Source organism: Lissotriton vulgaris, chromosome 1_1, assembly GCF_964263255.1.
Source record: "Lissotriton vulgaris chromosome 1_1, aLisVul1.2, whole genome shotgun sequence".
NCBI classification, from domain to species: domain Eukaryota; kingdom Metazoa; phylum Chordata; class Amphibia; order Caudata; family Salamandridae; genus Lissotriton; species Lissotriton vulgaris.
Window position 1 is genome coordinate 1,483,212,195 of NC_141685.1, and position 26,673 is coordinate 1,483,238,867.

Here is a 26,673-nt window from a genome sequence, read left to right on the forward strand (position 1 = left end):
CCACAGTTTACAGTGGACAATGACACCTGCCAATGAAAAAATGTGGGCGGAGAGTGGGCAGAGCTTCAAATCCCTACCTCAATACAGCATGCCTCGCAGAGCAGCGCATGCGCTGCCCAAGCTCGAGGTAAAAACAGTCTAAAATAACCATCCCTTAGAATTTACATTTCAGTCCCATCCCATCAAGCTATAATAACTTGAAACGTGTTGTGGTGCGAATTATGGAGCTAAATACAGATTTGGTTATGGGGGAAAGTATGTACTATCACTTTGAAGTGCTTAAAAAGACCTTCTAATAAATGTGATCGGATGGATATGTACAGATATTATGGAAAGATTAAAAGGGTGGATGGGGGCCCCACTAGTAATGTTAGTAAGAAATCATCATAATCTAAGTGCGGTTTGTATACTTTTTTATTGCAAGGGAATGCAACAGCCAATGTGGCGGTCCTAAATAAATTATACGGTCAGAAAAGGAACATTATGCGATGTAATGCACCACATTGTGTGATAGTATTGCTTTATTATTTGTCTGCCTGGGCAAAGGTTTCACTTTATCAGTACCTGTTTAACAACCAGAAACAGCAATAAGCAACTGAAAGGTGACCAGTCAACCTTTGCGATGGTCCTTCCAATGCACAGCAACACATGTAGTCACGTTTTTAATAACTTTTGATCCCGTTTGAACTAGAAACATTTTTTTTGTTAAACTCTGCAATTTATGCAGCATATAAAATAATTGTGGCAAATGCTTAAAATCTATAACTGTGTGGAAAATGCAGCAGCTATAAAATCACATAATTACAGTGGCCCTGATCATACCTTTCAAAATTGACTGGGGGAAAAATGTAGAATTCAGTCTGCAACGCTACAGTTGTGGATGTATTTCTTATTTTTTCGGAGGAAAATTTGTATTCAGAGGCATTTACCTTAGATGGAAAGTACTGCATTGGTGAGTGCGGTAAATACCTTATTCAGGATAAGCTATGCAACCAATATCTACCTCAATTGAAATACTCTTCTACCTCATTTGGGGGATGCCTCAACTATATACACTTGTCTACCTCATGAGAGAATCCGGTACCCATCCGCAAGTCCAACAGACAACTAGCAACAGCAAGACAACAACACAGAATTTTTTGAAGTACAACATAAAGACGATCTCTGGTATCCTTTTTGATTCACACTAGTTTCAGACTATTCTCAGCTATCTGTTGACGGGTTCGACACTCGGGCTTATTTTTTTTGTTTTTGTAATGCATATAGAGGGGGGACTTCAAGGAACAGAGACTAGCGATTTCTAATAATCTCTCTTGGGTGTACAGATATATCAGCCACACTATAGTTGATCTCCGAGAGACGGGACGATGATCCTGTCGTCGCACGTCCGACATATGAGTTCGAATGGTAGGGGGGGTGAGGGCGGGAGGTAGGGGGGAATGGGGGAGGGAACCCATACTACGGTTTCTCAGTTCTTTGCTATCTCTAGCTTCTCGACTTTCCTGTCCTTTTTCACCTCTTTACTCCCTATAACCTGGCACACCTGGCACGCCGTGCTAGAGAATATCCTTAAGTGTTCTGACACAGATGCAAACCCAGACAGGCTAGATACATTGTTGCAGAGCACTGGGGGAGCACGGTTGCACTGGACCATAGGGGTAGGAAACTGGTACAAATAGGCCCGACTCGCTCCAGTAGGACTAATGTGACCGTAGGAACGAGTACATCCGTTATGCTACACCCTAGTTGATGGCTGGCATCAACACACTCAATCTCGCAACAGATCTTGACATTGGGTCCCTCAATGTGAAGGGCCTTAACCACCCCATTAAGTACAGAAAGATTGTAGACTACCTGGCCAAAATGAAAGGGGACCTATTCTTACTGCAAGAGACCAAACTATCCTTTGAAGATGCCAAACTAGTGAGGGGTAATTGGATCTCACAGACGGCGTGCTCACCTGCAGACAAAAAAGGGGTGGGGTGATGACATTGATATCCAAAAGATCCAACCTAACAATAGAGTCACAATCCCACAATAGCGGGGGTGGCTCCTGGTGACGCACCTGAGAAGGGGGAGGAGCTAATCCATGTGGCTAATGTATACGGGCCCAACACGAACGACCCAGCTTTCTGAGAGGAGATGGCTCGTTCGCTAGAGAGCTTCCCCCAAAATGACCTCATGGTGGTGGCAGGGGACTTTAACATCCCTCTAGATCACATAACAGATAGACAATCCACCCCTCAGTTCCACCCCACGAAATCACATGCAGCCCTCCAAAATATCTGCTCCAAATACAACCCAAAAGATGCATGGCACCTCCAGCATCCGGACACAAGGGACTACACTTTCTAGTCTAACCCTCACAACTCTTACACAAGGATAGATGACATACTTATATCTGGGTCCCATACACACCAAATCGAACGCTCGGACATAGCCCCAAGACTGGTATCAGACCATTCATGTATCAGCCTAAAGCTGAGCGGGTGTCATTAGGAGGCCCTACCTCGGTGATGGCAGTTTAACAGCGATGTGCTGTCCGACCCCGCAGACAAAAAAAGGATGGAGGAGGATATATTGGAATATCTCAAATGTAATCTCTCCCCAGAGACTAGCCCCAATACTCTATGGGATGCCCTGAAGCCAACGGTCAGAGGCACAATAATTGAGATTAAATAAAAAAATAAACAAAAACACACACTCAAGACTAGAGCAGCTCAAGCGGGAGATTAAAAGCCTTGAATTATCCCATGCTAAGGCCGTAAAGGATAACAGTCTATTAACTAAACACAGATGAAGTACGAATTCAACAAAATACTGAGTGGGAGGGCAGGACTGTGGATCAGTAAATACAAAGCCATCAATCTGTGCGAGGCCAATAAAGTGGGAACATTATTTGCCTCCTTCCTGAAACACAAACGTAGCCAATTCGCCGTTTCATCCATCACCGACTCTAAAAACAGAACGCACACAAAACACAAAGATATCCTCAAGACTTTCCAAGAGTTCTACCAAGATCTATACAAGAAAGACCAGGACCTCAATACAGAGCAATGCTCTAGATACCTAGATAGACTCAGGTTACAGAAGCTAAACACCAAGGAGACGCTCAGGCTAAGCCAAGAAGTTAATAACACCGAAATCGAAATGGCAGTCAAATCTCTGAAAGACAATAAAGCCCCGGGCCTGATGGGTTAACTACCGCCTTCTACAAGGCCTTCCTAAACCAATTAAAACCAATGATGAAACAGGTCTTTAATCATGCAGCAGCTAATGGGGGGGAGGGGTCACAATTCATGTCAGAGGTTAACATTATAGTCATCCCCAAGGAAGGTAAAGACCACTTATCACCAAAAAACTACAGACCCATATCCCTTATTAACGTGGACTGCAAGATATACGCAAAAATTCTGGCAGTCAGACTAAATTCCTCTCTACCCAAGCTAATAAATAACTCAGAGATGGCTTCCTACCGACACGCATGTCCAATGACAACACACAATTTCTCTGCCATATCATAGAACCGGCATCTACCAAATTAGTACCAGCTGTGGCCATTACACTGGACACAGAGAAAGCCTTTGACAGAGTCTCCTGGGAATTCCTGGAGCACTGTATGCAGTCCTTCAACCTAGGAGAAGGATACATACGAATGATGATGGCCCTGTACCAGGAACCATCATCCCTTATAGTTGTTAATGGGTCAATCTCTGAACCATTCACATTACAACAGGGCACCAGACGAGGATGTCCACTGTCCCCCTCGTTATTCTTACTAGCACTAGAACCTCTCATACAAGACATCAAACTAAACAAGAACATAAAGGGCATAAATATCAACGGCATTGACATAAAGGTAGCAGCCTACGCTGACCATATTTTAATAGTAACAGAACAGCCGAAGACCTCAATTGTTTGCCTGATGCACACAATAGCAGCATACTCCAGCCTCTCTGGGTAAAAATTAAATAAAGACAAATCTGAATGCAAGTCACTAAATATTCACTGCATGAGTGACAGTCTGGGGGAGTCTGGCTTATCCTGGCAGGTGGGATACATTAAATACCTGGATATAAAATTTGGCAATGACCTAATCGACACACTAAGTCATAACGAAAAAATATTGCTAGAGAAGATTAAGAAACTCCTAGACTCATGGTCACCAAAGTTCATAACGTGGTGAGGCAGAATAGAAATGATCAAAATGTTGATCACGCCAATGATTAACTATCTGATCAGCATGCTCCCACTCCTCCTCAAAGATGATTTCCACTGCAAACTTGACATTATGATCACAAATTTCCTTTGGCATGGAAAGAAAGCACAGATAAGCATTAAAAAACTAAGACGGGAGAAAAAGCTAGGAGGGGTACACCTAGCAGACTTCAAAACTTCCAATTAGCGTTTTTAGCAAAACAAGGCTCTTACTGGATAGCGACACCGGAGGGATACACACCGGCATGGTTGCAGGTGGAGAAAGCCATCCTAAATAACCTAAGCCCTCTCGCTCTACTAACAGCAAACAGATTCACCTACACCTCTAAACCGATCTTTAAAAACACTAAAATCGCCCTACTAAAGGTAGATAAAAAGCTAGAAAACAGCATCAGAGGGTCGAAAAAAGAATCACTCTGGGCCAATAGCAGGATTCTATACAAGGGGAAAAGTCTAACCTTTGAATCTTGGATTGAGAAAGGGATCTGCTATCCCCTCCAGCTAGAAAATGAAACCTACTATATATCCTTCGCCGCCCTCAAGGAAAAACACACACTAAATGATATTGAATGTTATAACTTCCTAAAAATCAGATCCGCTTTAGCCAAAACCACATTTTTAATCTTGCAACCGTCAATCTTCCAGCTCATACCTAAAATAAATAAATTAGGACACCAGGTCTCACACCTCTACAAACGCCTCGGCCCTAAATCCTCCAAGCTTAACGACAAGACAGTTGCCTACTAGAATAATCAGAGTAAAGCCATTTTCAATGACCGAGAGTGTGCCACACTATGGACATCAGCCTCACGTAATAAGATTTCCCCAGTGCTTTCACAAACAAAGTTTTGGTTGCTTCACAAGGCTTTTTGGACCCCTGCACAACTACACTCATTAGGCCTCAAGGAGGCAGTATGTTGGAACTGTAACAAAGAAAAAGGTGTTAACAAAATCAAAGGGAGACTCCCCGGTCAAGCTTCCGAATACAAAATGGGGCAATGAAGGTCTCCAAGAAAGAGGGGCGGGTCCCCGACAACTCCTTACACATACTATTGCAGAATGAGGACAAAAAAAGAAAAAGGGGACCTAGCACTTCTCATCCTGTATTGCCCAGCTCTTAAAACATTCTGGTGTGAAATCTTTAGGTTCTTAAATGAAATGTTTGACTGCACTCTAAAACAAGCACTGGCGTTCCCAATAGGTCTCTCAGTAGGAAAGTTGGAGCTATTGGTTTTGTAAATGACACATTTTATATTTATGTGTTGGTTTTGAAAATTGCGAAAATAATAGTTTTGTCATTTACAATGCCAATACTTTTAACTTTTGCAAATGTGACACTCATAGTATTTGTAATGCAAATGTTTTGTATTTACGTGACTTAGATGTATTGATATTACAAATAACAATGGTTATGAAATTTTTAAAATAATTAATACTTAAATAAAAGTTAATGTAATTTATAATGGCAATAGCTTAAACTGTTGTAAATACCTTTTGTGAAGATTATGTTCAATGTATTTTATTGGGAGGAGAATAAAAGAACAGAAGTGAAATATTAAAGTCTTTTTGTGACATTTGTGTAATGTGAGAGAGTGTGAGTGTGTTTGAAAAGGGGGATTGATTGTGATATGATGTGTGATGCTGATAGGGTGTGTGAGTGTGTTAGTGTGTGTGATTTTTGAAAATGTTATTGAGGTTGTGTAAGGGTCTTTGAGTGTAATTGTGTGTGAGGGTGAGTGTGTGTGAGGTGGTGTGAGGGGGAGGGGGAGTGGATTCCGATGGTGTGTGGTGTTGTGAGGATGAAGGCGTGAGACCTCAAATTACACAGTAATCACAAAAAAAATATAACCCCATATACTTATTTAAGTATCAGTAACGAGCATCGTCGTCAAGGTGCTTAGATGTATGTAGAGACTTTAACAGCCTTGATGATGTGTCATTTGCAGTGGAGACTGAGACGGGCACAAAAGCGGCCCATCGAAGGGCCTACACACCACAGGCCCATCAGCAGATTGCCTGCCTTGCTACTCCGAGGTTGATTAAGTTCAATAATAGGTTTCTGGGGCTTAGAGCGATGGTCGTCCTACTGCATCATAGATAATTAAAATTATCTTTGAACTGGCTGGGGGCGGGAGGGAACCTATGCTGATAGCTGTCAGTCTGGGCGCCGGTGGTGCTGTCAGTAGTGCTATGCCACCGTCAGGCGCCAAGCGCTATATCGGCCGCTATCACACACCAGATGACCGGGATGTGGTCCCGTCTCCCCCAGGAAACAGAATAGCGCCCGACAAACTGAACAAGCCGAGCAATCACGTATGTTTTTGTACATCTGTGTCCTCTTATTGCAATGTATCACTGCACAGAATAGAACGTGCCCAGGCAACATATCCATGTAACACTGTACTTCTGCATGGCATTTTTGGTAAGTGAAGACCGATCCGTGAGTGAGGTAGGGTGCAGTGAGTGTAGTGACTCTCTGGCAAACAGCAAAAGACCCCCCATATAATACAAATATTCACTGTCCTAGTAAAGGCCAATAAGCAATTACGAGCGCCAACATATCCCAGTAATGGATACAGACGTCGCACAAAGCTGTTTTGGAGAGTGACGGGGGGAGGGGTCCTTTGCGGCGGAGGCAAGGAGTGGGGCAAATCCCCGGAGGAAAGCCGGATGGGGGCGGGAGAGCCTGGTGGGGGGGGCGGGAATGTGAGCGAGGAGCTCACGGGGAGAGAGGCCGGAGGGAAGCCGGATGGGGGCGGGAGAGCCTGGCGGGGGGCGGGAATGCGAGGTGGGAGAAGTGTGGCAGGCGGAATGCCTGTGTGCGAAAGCGCGATAAAGATCTGCACCCTGTAACAGAGGCATGTATCCATGCAGAGTCATCTTGGGCTTTCATCCTTCTAAGAACGATCAAACCTTGAGTGCCACTGAGGAGGACATTACAACAAATGAGAGCCAGCCTGCCTGTGGTGTTTAGCCACACGCAGCTGATCCCAGAACTTCCAAGTTTCCCACGCCATGCATGCATCCATTTCTAAGTAAGTACCTCGTGGAGTCTAGGCCTTTTCTTTGCAGTCTGGGACGTGCAGTCTTGTTTATCACATTATAAAGTTAGGACCACAAGTACCGGAATGCAAAGAAACCACAAGACTCTGAGCAGCGAGTCACGCATGTTTCTGGAGTACTTGGCTGCTTTTCGTGTTGCCGATGTGCACCTTGAGTCTTCAGGGAGTGAGCACTGGGTCCACGTCACAGGGTAAGAGGCGGAGCAGGGAAGAAATGGAGCATATGCTGGCAAGAGAGATAAAGCATGCGCTCTGATGGAGTGCTGAAATAAAAACAAAAAAAAATTGATTCCAGAAAGTAAGCAGTGGAAGGAAACAATTCATGTCATCCAATCAAAAGTCTAGTAAAGAGCCAGTGCTTCTTTGAAGGGTCACATGCAAAAAGAAGGAAAGCCATTGGATAAGAAGCATACACATGAGACTGACAAGAAAGCAAAGCAAATGTAAGGAACAGACTGGCTCAAAGATTTGTACGTTTTGGAGGCTGAGTTATCTGGAGAGAGGCCGGAGGGAAGCCGGATGGGGGCGGGAGAGCCTGGTGGGGGGGCGGGAATGCGAGGGAGGAGAAGCGTGGCAGGCGGAATGCCTGTGTGCGAAAGCGCGATGCGCTTGGAGAGAGGCCGGATGGTGCGGGAGAAACTGAAAGTACGAGTAGGAGGGAGGGAGGGAGGCTGATGCGCGTGCTTGTTTGGTCACGTGATTCACATGAACTTAAAGAAAACCGCAGCAAAAAGCCCTTGGTTTGACGAGGATTTTGAGGACTTGAATTCTCGATCCGCTCAATGCGCTTGCACGCATTGATAGGTCGCGAGACCTAAAAAGAATATTGCACTATCACCACGGGATTTATGAGCACTGAGTTGAAGTCAATAGATGACAGCGACCTACTGGACTTACTACTGACAGCAGCTGTGAAAATGGTCCTTACAAACTGGAAAGATACTACAAAGACATCCTACAAAGGATGGTTCAACTGGATCACGCATCTTAGAGGAGCAGACAACATGACACTACAGAACTCGCCCTGAAAACCGGCCTCCAGAAGGATGTGGAGGTCCCTGGACACGTTCCTAGACTCTTTTGAGCCCCCGTGAAAACGTGGCAGGCCGGGAGACACTGCCTGACACCCCAAGTAAAGCTCTACCCTCACAAGAATGTAATTGGGTCCTTATGGTCCCAGCCAATGTTAGATGTAATATATAAGCAATATAAATCTGAAGTGCCTGTCCTCTTTCTCTTCTTTCACCCCTCACTTTCATCCTTCTTTCTATTTTCCGGTCCTTCTTGACTGTTATGACTGGTAGAGAATGCATAGATTTATATAGACTAAAAGCGAGGGGAAGAATAGTTGCAAACCCTGTAACAGAATTGCTAATGTATTTTTGTATAAAATTTAATAAAACATGTTGAAATAAAAAAATGCTGAATGGAATTATACCAAACTTGCCTTGAAACTAGACCTCTCCCCACGGAAGTAGCTTTGCTTGGGTTGGTAGAAATCCGTTTAGTAATTTTCAGGAAATTATGTTGACATAATGTATCAGGAGGGCTCGAACGGGTTAAAACGTTAGTGATAGTTGGACCATTCATCCACTTACTGCCTTCAAACTTGTGTGCAAGAATAATTCATGGACTACAATTTAAAAATCATTAAATCGGAGTAGGGAACTTTTTCCCATTGTTCAGTTCAGAACCACAAATTCAAACCGAGTTCCTGGGCCCAAATTCTACTAAGCAGCAAGACAAAATGTTTTTTCTATTGTCGAAATTAAAGTTCCTGCATTGTAAAAAAAAATTGAAAGGCCACATATGGGGGCAGGGTTGGCACTCCTCAACCACCAAGCCCAGGTGGGGGGCCCAAACATCCCCCCCCCCCGCTAAAGCTTAAAATACATAAAAGCATGGTGTGTATTGGTTAGGCCGCAAACTCCTCTCATGAACGCTAATAAGCACAGCCTCTCCGCCGTTGTCTTTCGAAGTCTGCAACCTAAGCACAAAGACCATAACTATGAAACTAGTGGACTTATTTTGGGCCCTTTTCCATAGTCCATAGTCCATAGTCCGCCATCTATGCACTGAGACCTTGGGTCTCCTTCCATAGTCTGCGGTCTCTAAATTGAGTTTGAAGGCTATGCATGCCATTTTGGCTGGCTTTAGTCGACCCTCTTGAAATAAAGTCAGTGGAGTACCTAAACATTTGGGAGGCATTTACAGATTTAAAATGTTGTGCTGTTTGTAGGCCTGTTTTATGGAGTGGGGGACTGGTTTTTATTGTTGTTTTCCCTGATATTACCACAAACATAGCCTGCAGTAAGAGTAAATGTTTGCAGTCTCCCATACTTTGCAAACCACTTATACAGTTTGTATCTACAAGTTTAAAAGTGCCCGGATTTGCAAATGTGGGCCACTTTTTTTTAGCTGCCTTATTTGTTAATCAGGGCCACTTTTAATTTGGAGCCAGGGCCTATTTTCGGTACCAGTCCGACCCTACTCCCCAGAACATGGGAGGTGGCTACAGATTACTGTATTCTTAGAGGAGGGCTTGTGTGGCTGTTTTAGCAGTTACAGGTGTCTAAAGCCTCCCTTCCATGGCCCTATTCTTTCTAAGGCCTGCCCCTTCTCAATTTACGATCACGTGGTGACACTTAGTCCAAGGTTGGCTTAGCTGTGTTCAGGTGCTCTGTTTGGTCATGCCTTAAACAAGAACCTCTTTGTGGTGTTGTTTTGTAGCTGCCTCCCGGTGTTTATTCTAGATATGTTTTAATCTTAACATCATTGACTTTGGTAATTCTTGTACTGCTAATAAATTAGTCATGCTTCGTGGGTATGAGCCACCTACCAGCCCATATCTCCGTTTATCTGTACTTCCAACCTCTGGAATGAACCGAGAATAGCCCTGGGCTTGGGACGCTGGCGGGCCCATGCAAGAGCCATGGTCTGTGCCAGCTCTCATTTATTATAGATATATAAATTGCAGGCGGGTCAGGAGTGCTCTGATCAGCGGTTACCCTGCTTGTGGGAACTGTAACATGTATTTTCCCTCCTGTAATTTATTGGACCACTTCATGCCTTTGCCCTTCACTGGCAATGCCCCTAACCTACTCCATCACTTTCTCCTCTCCCTCGAGTCCTACCCAAGCCGTTCATTTACCTAGTCGAAGGAATTAAAGAGTAGAGGTTGGACTGTAAGTGCAGATCTACTAAAATATATGTGGCCGAGAGGCCAAGACTTTGATCATCCGAGACGATTGCAGAGGGTAAAAAGCCTCGATGGTATATTTTCAGTAATTCATAGTTTGCCTTAAAGGTCTGTCTCCTCGTGCTGTACTCATTTAAATGCACCGTTAAGGCAAGCAAGGCAATGCCGTAACCACTTGGCTGCTAAGGCAATATTTTACTATTCATTGAATTTCCATTGAAATCAATGAAAAGTGCATGACGAGTTACCCTTGTCATTAGCAGCCAAGAGGTTTTTAACATTTTACTACTTACACAATACATACATTTTAATAATAGAGCGCAGGTGCTGAGCCTTAGATCAGGGAGGATACAGAAATGTATACGTAGTGTCGCTAATACAAAAGCAAGCTGGCAAGGTTGTATATTGAATATTGAACTTGGCCGATTCGGCCCACAGAAAATTGCTGCACTTGTAATATTCCCTTTTATGGTAGTGTAAGTCAGTACAGTCCGATGTCTGCCAGGTGATTGGTGTCTACATATGCCATCATGAGTCAAAAATAGTTTTCTTTTTACTTTCCCTCACTGTATGTAGTAAAACACAAATCATTTCTGATTTGATCAGCGGCCTGTTTCGAGTTAGGACGTTGCATATAGATTGACGCCGAGGGAACACATTCTACTAGCAACAGCAAATAAAAAGTAATTCTTACATTAATTCGAGTTTAATGTGCCAGAGACCACCTTTAATTGCAGCCTGTAGAGCTTATCTACTCAATGGCGGTAGGGAGAAGTATTTCCTGAAAAAAAAAAAAAATAAAGAGACAAAAAGTAGGTATTTTCCCTTTGTGGGAATTTCCGGGAACGAGAACATAACGTTTCAATCAATTTCTCAAAGGTGAGACCAATTGTACCTTAAATAAGGTATAGGTGAAAATGTCAGCTTTGAAAAGGATAATATTTACCCATCACTGGTACTGGACTTTCATCTACACTTGTCCAGATGCCTGAGCATGAAATTGCTTCAGAGATAGCTAGAGGTGCACAGCACCCCATCTGCCTTCACTGTGTAAACCTCAAAAATAATACTGGGCCTATGCACACATTAGGCTCCCAGATTCTTACGTTGCTGCCAGGGAGACGCGGGATTGTATGCCGTTTTTAGATTGTCCAAATATTTAAAAATAGTTTTTTCAAGTTTAGGATTTGAAGCCTATGGAGAGTGAGAACCTTGCTCGTCCTGAAAGCCAAGAATGAAGCATGCACTTTCTCTGCCAGCAGAGCACAGCAGTCCTGTTCTGTGTGCCCTTTCTTTGATTGAGACCAGTAATAGCAGGAGACAGCGTGACAGTCTCCTTGGTGAGGACAGGGTTGGTCCTGCCTCAGAAAGTTCTGTTTCATGGAACATCTATTGTATTTCAGTGAACTGGGCACCTTGTTAGGCCCTTGCCCTTCTGCCTTTCCAATATGACTTCCTGACTCCTAAACTCTTAGTACGTGATAGATGCTCCTTAGATCAGCACCCTTTCCAAGCCATCAGTGATCTACAATCATGCAGGTGCTTGAAAATGTTTGGCCTGACTCCGAAACCATGTTACTCTCTGGGGACATTCCCAGGGATATATCTTGAAATCTTGATTGAAGTCACTGGGCATTCCCCAAAAAGTCTACGGTAAAAACATTCCCGCTAAACAGTTCTTACTTTAACCCAATTGTATCTATTTCCATTACCAGACTGCTGAACATCATGGGACGCAATTTACGAAGAGTTTGCTGTGGATTCACTTTTATAATACTTCTACATTTTAGTAGTAAATCCAAAGTAATCCTGTTTAAGTCATAAGTAATTCTGGTTTACTTGTGGAATCCATCCGTCAGCTGTGAGTGCTACAAGAGTAGGTCATGCTCTGATAGCACATTTTTTGTGAATTGGGCCCTTCGTGTTTATGCTGCCACGTAGTGGTGCAACACTGACCCATAACAAGCTCTGAAGAAACAATGGCATGATGGCCTTGGTTGAGACATGGAAACATATGACTACTCTTGCACATTTCAGGTCAGAATCACAGAACAAGTTGTGTTGTCTTCTGCCAGTGATTCTTCGGTGCTTAAGATTCTAACACGATCTGGCAGCTCAGATTCCTATTTCAGTCCATTTGAATCTTAAACGTGGCTCATCTGATGGGCAGTGCAAGTATATGTATAAAGCCATGAAAGACAGATTTAGTTGGTCCTATGATCACGACTAACATGGTTCTGAGTTTCACGTGGTTTTTCAGTTAACTCCAAGTAAGCTTATTTAAAAGGATAACGTCTCAGATTCAAAAATCCTTCTTCTGTGAGAAAGTGTGACATACTCCTGAAAAATTCAGGAGTACATCGAGAGTAAGTGCACCTTGTGATTTGGGCTCAATGTTATTTATAGTTGGCAATCTTTCTTTCCCAGATGTTGCTCCTTTGTCAGCATATCCTCCTCCCCTGCGCTCTTATGTTGAGAAAAAGGTTCATTACCTGAACTGCAAAATACACATAAGATATAACACAGAAGAAAGAGGGCATATGACGGATTTCATTCAAATGTGCGTCTAGTACTAAACCCATTCCTATCTAGGAACGCTGGAACTTGCCTCACTTTTGCCATTGTTCAACCTTCTAATATTAAAGGATAAAAGAGTGATATCTTTATGTTTATTACCATTTCCCTGCAGCATAGTTTAAATCTGTGATATGGATTTGCTCACACCACTAACTTGTTTAAAAGGAATAAACCAGCAGGGCATCTCAACATATTTAAGTGTCCTAGGGAAGATTACTTTTTGCGATTCTCCCCTTTTTTATGCACTTGTGTAGCTTTAGCCCTGTTTAGTGTCATGAGTGACATCATCAGCCTGGTGCTCAATAGCTGGCTGCCTACGTGGCTTATGTAAAAGTTGGAAGTCTACTGGCGTCCTAATCATGCTCGGGGTAGGACATAATTAGTAAATTCCACATTTGTATATTTTAAAAATATTTTCCCTTGTACATTTAACTTCTTTCAGGCTTTGTGAACTCTGTCCAAGTTATACTTGGATACATTATGACCATTAGCAAATGTAAGCCTTAAAAACATAGCCACACTTGCAACTGTGCAGTCAGGCTTTCAAGCACCTACACAATCGAGTTTCAAAACCTCTCTGTGGGGCAGCTCCACACTGTGTTACTACACATGCTCAAAAGTTCACATGGAGGCGTTTTGCAAGTGCCCAGCCTTCGACTAACCACAAAAGGAGTATATCGGTTCTCAGTGCTTACCTCAAAATTGATTAGAAATTTCTGTCAGAATAAAGACCACTTGCTATCCTGGAGTATTTTTGAAAAAAGATCTAAAAACATTGTTAGTTAAAATATAGCTCCACTCGCCGTTGCGACTTTCTCTTCTTGGCAGGTAGCAACATGAGCTCCCAGACCACCACAAAGATATACAGTTACTTTGTTACAACTGGAAAAAACTTTTTGAATCAGTCCCTACTTTATTACTTTAATTCTGGAAAGGTGATACGTTGAAATATTTACTGAGTTTTAAATTGAAGCCAACCGACTTGACATATTGAACAATTTTATGAGAAGCCCTAACTTTGATTTCTTTTCTATTTATAGGTGAATGTAAGAATGTGCAAGACCTAAATGTATCGGAATGCCAAGGCCTAAACGTAAGTAATAGATGTTTTCTTTGCAAGCGTTTGTTCTGCGGAGATGTGCTTTATTTATACATGGAGTCAATAAATCAGAGTCTGAATATTTGCTTTGGAACAAATATGAAAAACATGATGTACATATGGATTCATTTAGGAGTTACGTTTAACTTCAGTTATGGAAAAAAAATATACTCATGCTAAAATGTGTCTGAAAAGAAAAAAGCCTTTTCAAGTCTTCCTTGACAGCGCAGCTGTTGCCAGCCCTTATGTTATTACAGAAAGAGAGCTCTAAGAAGCAGTGCTAAGAGAGGGGCTTAGGCCCCGTCCACTCGTTCATCTTCCACTGTAAAAGTTTTTGATTGTACAGAAGGTGAGTGCTTCTGCTGAAAAAGAGTGCTTGCATTGCATCGTTTGTCTTGTGGGAAATAATATACTGGATACAGTATGCATGAGCAGGGCCGGACTGGCCGTACCGGGTTCCGGGTGTTTTCCCTGTGGGTCGGAAGGGGCCAATTTTGGACCTTTTTTGTTACTGGGGGCCAGTTTTGCAACAGTCCTGCAATATCGGTCCCCTGTAACTAAAGTAGTTACAGTGCCCCCTAATAATAGGGACTGGGAATTGGTTTGCTTCAACTTGACGACGTTTCAATCCTGCTAACAATATGGGGTCTCATGAGGACCTATCAATGTAGGGACACCTGTGGATGACTGACAGTTTGTGTGGTGAGCACCTGTGGGAGTGAAAGATAGTGAAGAATACTCACGTAGGGCCCGGCTGGGCACCTATGGAGGGGCGGGTACTGACAGACAGCGATATTTGGAGTACTGGGGGTTAGATACCTTTATCCAGATGATGGTGTCTCATTATAGAACAATGGATAAGTTGGGAGGCTTAGGTTACTGCGGTAAATGACAATCCGTTTCCGTAGTGATTCGGTTTGGTGAAGTCAAAAGGTAAAGTGCAGAATCAATCTGCTGCAAGAACATTCACGCATGTGGCTTCCAGGAGAACTGCTCTCGCCTGTCTCTGCTTGAGTAATGGCAAGCTTGCCATTGCTCACCACACAAACTGTCAGTCATCCACAGGTGTCCCTACATTGATAGGTCTTGATGAGACCCCAGATTGTTAGCAGGGTCAAAACGTCGTCGACAAGTTGAAGCAAACTAATTCCCAGTCCCTATTATTATGCTAGGAGACTGTTAACATTTACTGTGTATCTATTGAATGGTCATTTCTACAACATCATTGAAACCTTGTTTTTATGTCACAAAAGTCACAATTAATACTCATAGGTTTCCCTTTTTTTTCACTTGGGACACTCAACACTGAAAATCTATAATAATTATGAATTGTCATATATACAATAACTTGCTTCTATATACACTCAGTGTTACATGTCTTTTCTTTCTCTGATATTTTTTGTTCCCCCATTTAAATGCAATTGTGCTGATATAAATATTGCAATATTAAACATTAAGTGTCCACAGGAACCATTGTTTTTTTGTTTAAATTATTAGTACCCTGGTTCCATGTGAGTAGGGTGTCCTTTGTGTTTTCTTACAAGATTAAAAACTACAGCATCAGTCAAGGGCTTTGCTGTTGGATACCCCCTTTGTTGAACCCGGGGGCTTGTTCAAAGACAACACAGTAGGTCAGAGTTGGAAATGGTGACCAGCCAGTAATAATGGCTATGTATTTGAATGGTTCATTGTAAAAAGTTGTGCCTGCAGGTCTGATCTAGCTGCTAATTATGAAAAGTTACTACTAAGAGTAACGTTTATTATGAAAAGAATATTGTAAAGTCAATAGAACATTATGGGTGAATTGTTTTTACATTATGTTTAGACTATGCACAATACCATTCCAAGATGATCACCCGCTAGTATGTGTAATTGTTTGCTTATTTCTTATCGCAATCATATACCCACCAGGTTGAGCCTGCAACATTGTAATATATCTTTCATATGCTTGTTGAGTGTGTGTGTGCTTTAATGTGGATATATGAGTGGGCAAATGCAAATGAGTTAGTGGGTGGGTGAATGGATGGATGAGTGACAGAGTACATGTATGATGAGTTATTAAGTGTCTTAACTCACAATTAATTGCAGAGGCACTTTCAATTACTGAGGTTCCTGGTCCTCGTCCTAGTGTCTCTACTGACTGTAGCTAAGAGGGTTTGAGGTCCAGCCCATACAATCGTACCAAAAAGCTCCAAAGCCCTCTTGTCCAGGTTTGATTTGCAAGCAAAGTTGTTAGTGCTCAGTTATTTAAGTCAATGGAGACCTGGTAGTTGGTGACAAGGTTGCACAGGACACATTTTTATAGGGGCCAGTTACACTTTCAGATGGTCCACTGTCAATGTTCTTGCAGAGGAGCTACCTGGACCAATAGGACCTATCACCTAAAGCAGAGCTACTATATGCACCAAACGTTATGGGCCAATATCTGTTTTAGAGGCATGCCTGGTATCTGGGGCATTCACTACCCTGCCCTATTCTGACAACTGGGAACCCAGTTAGAAATCTACGATACCTTTTGAATTGTAATATCTCCGGAAATGTTTGCTGTAGTTGTATGATTGAACTAGTTTTGTAATGAGCGAGACCAATTTTAAACAATGGAAAACACTTCAAGGCTATAGGATGAAAGTGAAACATCCTTATGCCTGTGTCAGACTGGAGTGTGACTGGGGTTTTAGGAAGACAGGCAGGTCAAGAGACCATTCAAGCACATTGACAAAGTCTTTCAATTATCCAAGCATGATCTCGACCCTTCGGACAAGTAAACATCTTCAAGATTGATCACGACCAACTGGCTCTTGGCTTTAGGGCATTCTCAGTTCCCCAAGTCATCTTCCATGATGATACCAGTAAGCGGGGCCTTATTTATTTCATCCTGTGTAGTGCAGGGTTTTCTCCTCTGAGTGTAGGTCTGGAGCCTAAGCTTTTCTTCCAGGTCAGGGCACAGTAACTCGACCTCTAAGTGTCATAGACTTGGTCACAGTCTTAGGGGTGAAATAGCAATTTCCAGCTGTGTTCTTGGACGGACGTCAATGTGTGCTGGTCCTACTGAGCTTCTTATGATATCCACACAAATCCAAAGAAGTGACCGTAGAGGAGCCATATTAAGAGGTTTAGGGTGCATTGGTGGGAATTTAGAGTGTATCAAAATGTGTTGTGTTCTAAATACATAACTCTAGCAAACCAATGCAGGACATCTGTTCCCTAATCCTTCAATACTGGAAGGAAGAAGTAAGATCCAAATGGTCAATAGAAGGCATGTTCCACAAGAAATTGTTCAGAGTTCTTGAGTCTGATCCCTCAAATTTCTAGGCAGCTCCTTGGGCAGGAGGAAGGGGAGGCCACTTATTAGGAAGGATACAGAACAGACATCTGAAGTTGGGGGAAAGTAATCTTTGCGTAAAGAAGAGGCAGATACCCTGGCAGCCAAGTCAGTTTTGGTCAATTTTTGTCCTCTAGTACCGCCCCTTTTTGGCAGGATACAAATGTGAATTCCCACATCCTTCCCAGTTGGTTGACAGGGCTTTACCTGGGTGTGATATATAAGAGAGGGCACATCCACAAGAACCGATGGTATGCAATCCTCTATCTTGTGCTGGAGTCCTTGTAGAGAACATCATCCACACATCACATGTGACCCGCTGCAGCCCAGACTTTGCACTAAACCCTTTCTGAGTGTTAAACGCCCCCACCTCCACCCTCTCATTGTGCACAGACTTCAATAACGAAGTGGCCCCTTTTAATCTATTTTTTTATTTCAGGTTTGCAATTCAATAGCTCCTTTTCCAACAAAATGGCGTTCATAGGTATCTTGCTTTTATCTTGAAAAAAATGTTAGCGCTCCAGTTCATTAGAACTCTTTAATGACACTGTAATTGATTACTAGGGAGATAATTGACAGATCTACTACAGACTGCTGCTTGTTATGTAAGCATATGTCTCTGTCTGCAATTACAGAATATTTTACTGAACTGGATAAGGAAAATATTTGAGAACTCATTCAAAATGTGTCCTCATTTTTGCGTTCTAGAGCACAAACCATAATTTCTATGACAAAAAACCCTCTCATTTTGTTAATTTTAAAATGAAATGCTTTAGATTTTAGAGCTTTGAATCCATCACCTTGACTTCAGGTGTGCCACACTTTTGTTATAATTTCAGGATGTTAGCACTCGTTGTTCGTTATAACATTGTGGAAAGCTGCCTCTGCCATTGTTGAAAGTACGTTTCACTTAGAATATCAGACTTCAGATCCTATTACGGCCCTCCGTGAGCTATGGTCCAATGAACTTGGGGACTTAGATAACACAGACTGGCAGGAGGCGCTTTCATCACCGCGCGAAATAGCGATATCCTCCAGACTAAGACTGGTGCAATTGAAAATACTACATCAGACGTACTATACCAGAGTGATCCTACACAAAATAGGGGGGGGGGCGTAAACTCGTTTTGTCTCTGGAACTGTGGGACAGAGGGTACGTTTTTCCACACAATATGGCAGTGCCTTAGAATAGTGCCCTACTGGATGGCAGTTATGCAAACTATTACTCAAGTGGGTGGAATTTCAGTGCTACCTGAACCCAAACGATGTCTCCTAAATATCTTGGAGCCCACTGATCTCAATCACGCTTCACAGGACTGGGCAACACTTGGGATGATGTTCGCCAAATGAAATATAGCTAGATACTGGGGGTCACAATCCTCTCCAACACTCCATGACTGGTGTAAAGATATGGACGGGGCTATGGTGGCAGAGAAGGCGGAGTATGTACACCTCAGCTGCCCCAAAAAGTGGGAAAGAATATGAGCCTGGAACCCGTATAGGGGGAACATCTGTACTCCGCCCGGACCGTGTCATATACAGCCTCTGACTGAGGGTGGTGGGTGTGATGGAGCTGCTCGCAACTGTCTACCAAATGTATTGAATGTAATGTGGTCATGTGTATATTAACGTGAGAAGAGACATGAAATGTTTAACATGCTGCAACTTGCAACCGCTTGAAATTATACCCTGTTATTAATAAAAAAGAGTTAAAAAAATAATAATATCAGACTTTACTCTCACAAAAGATCATGTAAACTTAGCGAAAATGTGCTCTCGTTTTAGCTTCTGGGGCACCATCCTTAACTTGTATGTGAAAATGATGTGAGAAAACACTTTTCTCTCTAACATGGTTCATCAAATCCCCAGCAGGAGGTCAGCATTTTTCACACAGTAAAATCCCCTCAGAACTCACCAAAATTTCTAAAATGAATATAACACCACCAACAAATGATTTATATCCAGGGCCGAACTGGCCTGGAAGGGTGGGGGCTGTTTTTGTTACTGTGGGCTGGTTTTGCAGCGGTGCAACTATATCGCCCTAGTAACAAAAGCAGCCGCTAGGGACTGCTCCATTAAAATTGCTAGGGCTGCTTTGGGTTCCCAGTCTGCCTCTCTTTATATCGTGACTAAAATATGTTATCACTCTTTGTTTGTGCTTCATTTTGTGACCCTCAGCACCTGGCTTTTAAAACAATGCATTTCAATGAGGCTCATGACCCTGAGTCCTGTAATGGCTGCCATAGCTGTTGTCCATGTTGTGGCCAGGCAATCAATTAAATCTCTTTTAGTCCCCCCACATGTCCCTGGAGTCAGGGTGTAGTCCTCCTGACAGTTATATGTATTTTTTTCATTCTATATGATGAATCCGGGACCATGAGTCCTGTAATGGTTACCCCAAAATATTTTTCATTTTGTGTCCAGTCAATCAATATTGAATAGTCCCCTTTAAGTGTGGGCAATCATTGCATATATAAACACCAACAGTCCAGATATCGATATTTTTAACCCCTTAATGACCACCCTAAGCACCTCCTTAACTGAAAATATCTCAAACGGCTGAACGGATTTATACCAAATCACAGAAAGCATGCCTTCTGAGACAATTTACAGTTTTTTGTCAAATTTGGTGTAATTATGTTTAGCATTTTTTCTGTATCTGTGACAAAAGTTTTGTGTCAATATTAGCACAAGAAATCAACGTTTTGGGACCCGCCCCTTTTTTCTTGGCCCCCACTTGACCGATCACCCACAAATTTTCCAAGAACGAGCTGAGCTCGATTCATTTTTTTTTTAATAAAGATTTGTGCAACCTTAAATTCTTCCACTTTTAAAATTTCCTCTACCTCCCTTGTTTTAATTCCTTTTTCTAATTCCTTTTTCGAGGCAGATGAATAATACAGGAGACTTTGGTGTCATTTTTTTAGGTTGTGCACCTTTAACCCGTTCAGTGCTGCGAACGTCCAACGGTCGTCGCGTGCACTACCTCGCTAGTGCTGCGCACGACCGTTGGACGTCCAGATCCCGTTAGCGCAATCGAACGTCCGCACTGGGGTGGAATTTGCGGCGCGCTTAACGGGTTAAAGGCGAATTCACGTAGGTGTTTTCCTTTGAAGGATTTCTGTCAAGGTAAACAGCTGGTGCATGCCATTGGTAGTGAAAAATATCTTCTGTCAGCATTCCGTTGTTGAAAAATAATGCATCTACTAGAATTTACAATCCCTAATGTTACTCTCATGAATAACTCTGTCAGCATTTGCTGCGTGCCAATAAAAAAGACATCCACAAATGAGGAGTGTGTAAACAAATACAAACACACACAAATTCAAACATCTCTCCTAGTGAATGACTCCACCCGATGATCATTCACGATCTTCACTGGAGGCCCCTGAATATGGTAGACCTGGTGGTCCACTAAGCCAATCCGTGGGGAACAGCATACTTCCAGAGTTCAGAATCATTCCCCTCTCTTCTGATTATTATAATAATACACATTTGTAAAGCGCGAACAATCACTCATAAGGGTCTCTAGGCCCTGGGGGCCGTCGGGAAGATTAAGCAAGCTATTGCCCAGAGTCACATGGTGCTGGGCTAATTTGCCACTGGCACCAGGGATCGAACCGTGATCCCCAGATTCTGGAGTCAGTTGTCCTGGCCGTGGCGCCACACCTCTTCCACACTCGCCCTACTATCTAAAGGGCAGCATGATCAGCTCCATATAGTTCCTTAATCCACTTTTTGCTGCTTCTTGTCCAGAATGCATGAGCTGGAGCTCCTGAACTGGACCGTACATGGTTGGCTAATATAAGCTTCCTTGGACTCAGCAGTACTCACCTAATTTGACTTGACCCATTCCTTCACTCAAGATCAAGGATGCAGAATAGGCTCCCTGCCCGATATCATCCGGTACTACACCGAGGTATGTGGCTAGCACAACCTACATAGATTCGGATTAGTGTGGAGACAACCCAATTTAGAGTGCCCTGAGGTCTGGGCACTCTACATTGTGCTACCCAAGAGGTAGTGTGATGAATATTGGCAGAGGTGACTTTACTGCACCCACAGATACCTGACGAATGTGGTAGTGTTCGCGCTGATTAATATTTAATTAATTGCTCTGCTGCAACCTCCAATCAGTATGTAGCTAAAGTTGCACTGTACCCGGCGATCTCTGAGGCTGTCAGCCCTGTTCTATTTAATTGTTTCCATTTCGTGTGTTTTGGTGATCCTTTCATTGAAAACAATAAACCCTCATAAAATGCCAAACAGACAAAGAATATTTACGGCTGGTGAATGTAAAATATACATATCTGCAAGGAAATCTAATGATAAAAAGCAATTTAGGGAACAAGAGAAAGCAACTTCTTGAAAGGTAAGTTCCTTGTGGGGCTATGTTCTCCATCTTTGGTGGTTACAAAGGTTTGGGAAGGAAAAATACATAATATTAGAAATCTCCCAAACCAGAACCAAGAAGGTATCTTTGTAGCCCTTTACGAGCACAGCAGCATCTAGCTGGATAGCACTGGCAACAGATCTTTTCATTTAACCCACCCTCCTTGCATTCGGGGAAAATGTAAGAACATTTTTCTTCTGCGGATTCCTCAGAAACTGATCTAATTTGTCATTAATCTGTCTGAAATTACCAATTTCCACTCCCTTCTAAAATACCACACCAGCCCTTCTGTGTAAAGGCTTGTCCTCTCTGATCTTTTGTTTAACTGTTATATGTTTATCACTATAATCTAGAAACCTGCAATGTTATATCAACCAAACAAACAAACACTAGAATGAAAATACGTCTTACTGTCAATGGGATTCTAAAGATAGCATCCTCTGTTTTCCCATGCCTGATATGAGCGCAGATGACCTATGTTATGTCACTGCTGGTTACAATCATTACAGTGGGTTTATGTTTGCAACACCAGGATGGTAAATGACATTTTTCACACCACAAACTTTTTATTGTGTGCAATTAGAATTAAGAGACACTCTCTCCATTGCTCCAACTACATGCATCTAAATGAACATACATCTGAGGAGATCCACTCTTTCAAAGTAGATAGTACATACAATATTTGCTTTATCTTAGCAAACAAAATAATCTCAGCAGCTGCTGAGATGAACTGTAGAATGAGGTGATGGGTAAAAAGTGCTGCCTCTTTATTACCCTTTAACATGAATAGCTAGGATAATCCAACTCACTATCATCCATAAATTCTAAAATGGATTTAGAAACAAAAATGAGAACTACATTGTTGGAAGCCAACGTAAGAGCACTCTGTGAAACTATATAGATCCTTACCATCTGCAGGCTGCCCTGTACATATCAAAGCTTCAAATTTCTCAAAACGGGCAGCTTAGCTCAAGAATATTTACTAATTCCTCCTTTCCTGTTTGTCACCAATTTGATCAGTAGTTCCACAACAGTAATCCAAAAGTAAACCAACCAGATTCATGGTATGTATTGTTCTTTAACTCAGTACTTAAATTTCCATCACATGCCTGCTTTTTTTGTGGATTTATTTTTATTAAGCATATAACAAAATCTGCAATTACATTTCTTATCAAGGAGAAATTACATTGACAGTGATACACCATTATTCTTAGTTTCAACTTTTATACCTCATCGTCCGAGGCTTGCACTACGACAGCGGGCGTACACACATGTCCTCTATGGGCATTCCATTTGTCCCACACTTTCCCCCATTTCTTGGGGCACCCTCTGTGAATATACGTAGCCTTCTCAGCCACCATGATCATGTCCATATCCCTGCACCACTCTTATCAGGGTTGCGGCTTGTACCACCCCCCCATTTCTGAGCTATATTCTGCTTAGCTATCATCATCTCCGTAGTTGCCCAGTTCTGGTCCGTGTGGTTGAGGTCCGTTGGTTCCAATATATTCAATAAACAACATTTGGGGTCAGGCGGGACTGGGTTCTCGCAGACCTCTGTGGTTGTGTCCATCACTGCCATCCAGTATAGTGTAATCAGCGGACACTCACACAGAGTGTGATAGAATGTGCCTAATTTGTCATATTGGCGCATACAACGTGGGTCAGTGGCTCTACCCATCTTATGCATTGCCACCCATGTGTGGTAGGTCCTATGTAATATTTTTAGCTGTACCAAGCGCAGCCTAGAAGAGACCGCTACCTCTCTGGGCGAGGCAATCGCTTCCTGCCAGTCGGTGTCATCCAAGTCCCCCACCTCTGCCTGCCAGGCATCCCGGAGTCGCGCCAGGGGGTCCTTTTGATTATTAATGATTTTCCGGTAAGTAAGAGAAATTGCTTTCTTGTCAAAATGGTCTGTCAGCAGCCGGTTCTCGAAGGTTGATGATTCAGGGAGTACCTCGGCTGCTGGAATAGCTGCTTCCAGTGCATGTTTAACCTGAATGCATCGAAACATTTCCCCAGGAGCCATTTTGTGTTGTTCCTACAGGTAGGTAAAGGTGACAACCCTTCCCTCTTTCCAGAGATCCCCCAGCCTGGAGATCCCAATCAGTTGCCACTTCTGAAACCCCATGCTCTTTCCCAGGGTACCCAGCCTGCCAGTGTCCCATTTGGGGTGTATTGCATAAGTTTGTCAGCCCATCCCAGGTGCTGTGTCACTGTATGCTAGACATAAACAGTGTGTGCTGTTGGTCCCAGGAGGCCTAATTTTTTTATGTTTATTGTAGAGTACCCTGTTGACGCCTCCTGTTCCCAGAGTTACTCTGTCTGAGCGATATGCAGGGTCAGCATCAGGTGCATGAATCCACTGATTAATCACCATCATTTGTGAGGCCCAGTAATATGCCCGGACATCTGGTAGAGCGATACCCCCGTCGTACCAGCTTCTAACCAGTTTACTCCTTGCCACTCTTGCTGGCTTGCTATCCCAAAGGAGATTAGTGACTTCCGAGTTTATTGCTCTAAAATAGGAGTCAGGGACTCGATAGGGCGTGTTGTGTAAGGCATAAAGAAATCTGGGTAATGCCATCCTTTTAAAAAGTGCCGCTCTGCCCAGTAGGGTGAGCGTTAACGCTTTCCGATGTTTGATATCTCGCCTCACCCTCTTTAGCGGTGCTTGAAGTTTGAGCACCTGGAATTATGTCTGGGTCGGATGTCACATGTATCCCTAAGTACTTAAAGCTGTCTGTTACTACCTTGACCTTACAACCCCTAGGTAGTCTGGGAGGCAGTCCATGTAGAATATACAGTACAGACTTCTTCTAATTAATCGTATACCCTGATACCTTCCCGAATACCTCACAGATGTTTAATAGTGCATGAAGGGATCATGTGGGGGAAGCTATATACACCAGGATGTCGTCTGCGTAGCGGGACATGCGATCTTCCCATCCCTCCATCCATTTTAGACCCCGGATTATTGGGGTCTACCTAATCTAGGCAGCCAACGGCTCCAGGACCAATGCGAACAGAAGTGGTGACAGCGGGCAACCCTGCCGCATCCCACGCCCTAGAGAAAATTCCTGTGAGATGTGCCGTTAGCTACTACATGTGCAATGGGGTTAGCATACAGTAGACGTACCCAGGAACAGAATTTAGACCCGAACCCCAGATGTTGGAGGACAGCGAAGAGGAACGCCCATTCCACGGAGTCAAAGGCCATTTCGCGTCAAGAGACAGGACCGCTGCGTCCCACGACGCTATGTAGGCCCCTGAGGTTCAAAGCTGTATTTCTACCCGGCATAAATCCCGATTGATCCGGATGGACCAATTTAGTGAGGTAGGGGGTCAATCGGAGCACCATCGTTTTGGCAAAAATCTTGGCCTCTGCATTATTCAGCGATATTGGCCGATATGGTGCGCACTCCGCAACGGGTTTGCCAGTTTTATGGATGGCCACTATGGTAGCCTTACGCTGATCTCTAGAATGCTCTTCTTGTGCCAGTCTTGCTTCAAACATTTTCAACAGGTAAGGGGCTACTTTTTCAGCCGCACGTTTGTATAGTTCTATTGGGATGCCGTTGGGGCCGCTGGCCTTGCCTGACTATAGTTTGTGGATGGCCACCTTGAGCTCGTCTACTGTAATGTCCACGTCAAGCCCTTGGGCCTATTCTGACGTGAGCTCCGGCATACGTATGTCCCGAAGGAAATAGAGTGCTTCCTGAACTGTGGTTGTGTTTGTGGATGTGTACACTCATTCAAAATGTGCGGCCAGTGCAGTCACTGGAAAGAATTCTCTGCACATTCACATTAGTAGCGGAACCGGCTTACAGTGGATTTAACGTTGGCCTGTCCTGACTCCTGTTCTCTATGTCAGAGCCCATTCATAAAGGGGAGATCAAATTCCTCTCCTAAAAGCTGGCGCTCATCATCGAAATGGCATTGACCCAGCATGTGCTGGAGTTGCAGATAATCACAAAAATAAGAGCCTTTTCAGGGACAGGGTGATACTCGGAAATTCACACTTATTTTCATAGTAACAACAGGATTTCAAAAAACATGTTTTGTCAAAATTCAGCAACCTGTGCTGAGACTTGAGGTGAACTTCAATCGATGGATGTTAAATGTATCAAATTGGACTTGAACACTATTCAGAGCAACTGATCAACCATTTGTAAAATTCAGACATAGTAAGAAGGGCCAGCCCTTCTAAAAGCAGGGCACTGCATACCTTATGTCACACTAAGGAAGATAAACCTTTCCATATGACAGTAAAGGCAGATTCCACCATAGGCCTGAAAATGACAGCAGTGCTACCTCTCATTGACGTCTAGAGAGCAGTGACATGAAAACCCGCCATTCCTTTACAACACGTATTGTCTGGAGATACCAACCTAGGGCCGTATTACAAATAGTGCTTTCACGGTTTGCGCCACTGCTCATCTTTAAACAGGTGCACCGGGTGCAATCAGGGACAGTGCACCTTATTATGATTAATGCGATGAATTCCTGGCAGCACAAGTTTGCGGTTGCCCTGAATGCAACACAGTCATTGAAATACAGAGTGGCTGTTTACAAGCAACTCCGTATTTGTATGCACAGGCGGCAAACCGCCTGCACTTTGAAGAGGAGAGAGAGAGATCCGGCTGCAGGCACGTGAAATAAGTGACTGCACCTGCCTGCAGTGAGATATCTGGGCGGTACATGGGACCCTGTCAATCCTGCCAGAGGTCAGCCCTTAGGTGGTGCACTGACAGTGCACATCTTAAGGGCCTGTTTGCCTCTGTGCCCGCTTCTGTAATATGG

At 43.3% G+C, this 26,673-nt stretch overlaps 2 protein-coding genes across 2 annotated transcripts in view; one reads left to right on the plus strand and one right to left on the minus strand.

Annotated features, from left to right (window-relative positions):
- The window catches only part of FBXL13 (F-box and leucine rich repeat protein 13), a 1,406,730-nt gene that overhangs the window by 536,320 nt on the left and 843,737 nt on the right, over window positions 1–26,673 (plus strand). The window contains exon 10 of the mRNA XM_086967348.1: window positions 14,097–14,149. Within this exon, the coding sequence (XP_086823474.1) occupies window positions 14,097–14,149 (53 nt within the window). The remainder of the gene's footprint in view (window positions 1–14,096; window positions 14,150–26,673) is intronic.
- LRRC17 (leucine rich repeat containing 17) overlaps window positions 1–26,673 on the minus strand; it is a 290,549-nt gene that overhangs the window by 114,852 nt on the left and 149,024 nt on the right. The gene's annotated exons all lie outside the window — the stretch shown is intronic.